The 651-nt window shown below is 46.2% G+C and overlaps 1 protein-coding gene across 3 annotated transcripts in view; it reads left to right on the top strand.

Moving 5' to 3' along the window:
• The window catches only part of LOC108631749 (BTB/POZ domain-containing protein 6-B), a 41,897-nt gene extending 41,254 nt beyond the window's left edge, over nt 1-643 (top strand). For 2 of the 3 annotated variants that reach the window (XM_018035908.2, XM_018035909.2), the window contains exon 6: nt 452-643. In XM_018035908.2, coding sequence (XP_017891397.1) covers nt 452-478 — 27 coding nt within the window. In that variant the 3' untranslated portion in view covers nt 479-643. Of the gene's footprint in view, nt 1-409 lie in introns of all 3 variants that reach the window. The other variant, XM_026819127.1, reaches the window with a different exon arrangement.
• The last annotated feature ends 8 nt before the right edge of the window (nt 644-651 follow it).

Below are 651 nucleotides of genomic sequence, written 5' to 3'. Positions count from 1 at the left end.
ATCGACAGAAAGTACAGCCAATAGTCACGTCGAATCGCACAGACAACAAGGATGTTCGCGCGAGCACGTTACCGCGAAGGCGAGGGGACACCAGTCCTGTTGTCTCGACACCGCAGAATAGTCCGAATCGGCAGAGTCCGAGAACGTCGACGCCCAGCGTCGATAGCGCCGTCGGTTCCGCGGAAGGGCTGGGTGTACCTCAGACCGGAAATGTGGAGGAAATTCGACCGAGGAGCGATGGTTCCGACAGCCTGGCAACTTCGAGTGCTCTTACCAGCCCGGAACCGCCGATCCCGGAGATCAACGAGCCAAGAATTGATTTGGTACAAGCTGACATGCCGTCGATCGACATCGTCCCCATCGAATCCAGTTTTCCACTCATTGAAACCACATCGACCGAGGAAACCGTATTTCTAATCTGTTATACTACAGAAGCATTGTTACATTTTAGATTCTAAGTACCGGAGCTAAATGTTAGAAGTAGAAATTGTACAAATGCGTATTAATTGGTTGTGCGTGGTTGCAATCTTATCCAAATTTATACAAAACAGATCTTTTACTCTGTATAGAAATATATGTTAACGTTTGTTGCATAAACAAGTCTGAATTTTACAATTAAATGTTTTACCTGAGTTACACAAAATATAGTGC

The sequence above is a fragment of the Ceratina calcarata genome, unplaced genomic scaffold (genome assembly GCF_001652005.2).
Source record: "Ceratina calcarata isolate Rehan_Ccalc_2016 unplaced genomic scaffold, ASM165200v1 scaffold93.2, whole genome shotgun sequence".
NCBI lineage: Eukaryota > Metazoa > Arthropoda > Insecta > Hymenoptera > Apidae > Ceratina > Ceratina calcarata.
Note: the sequence above shows the minus strand (reverse complement) of the source record. Positions and strands in the feature narration are given on the sequence as shown.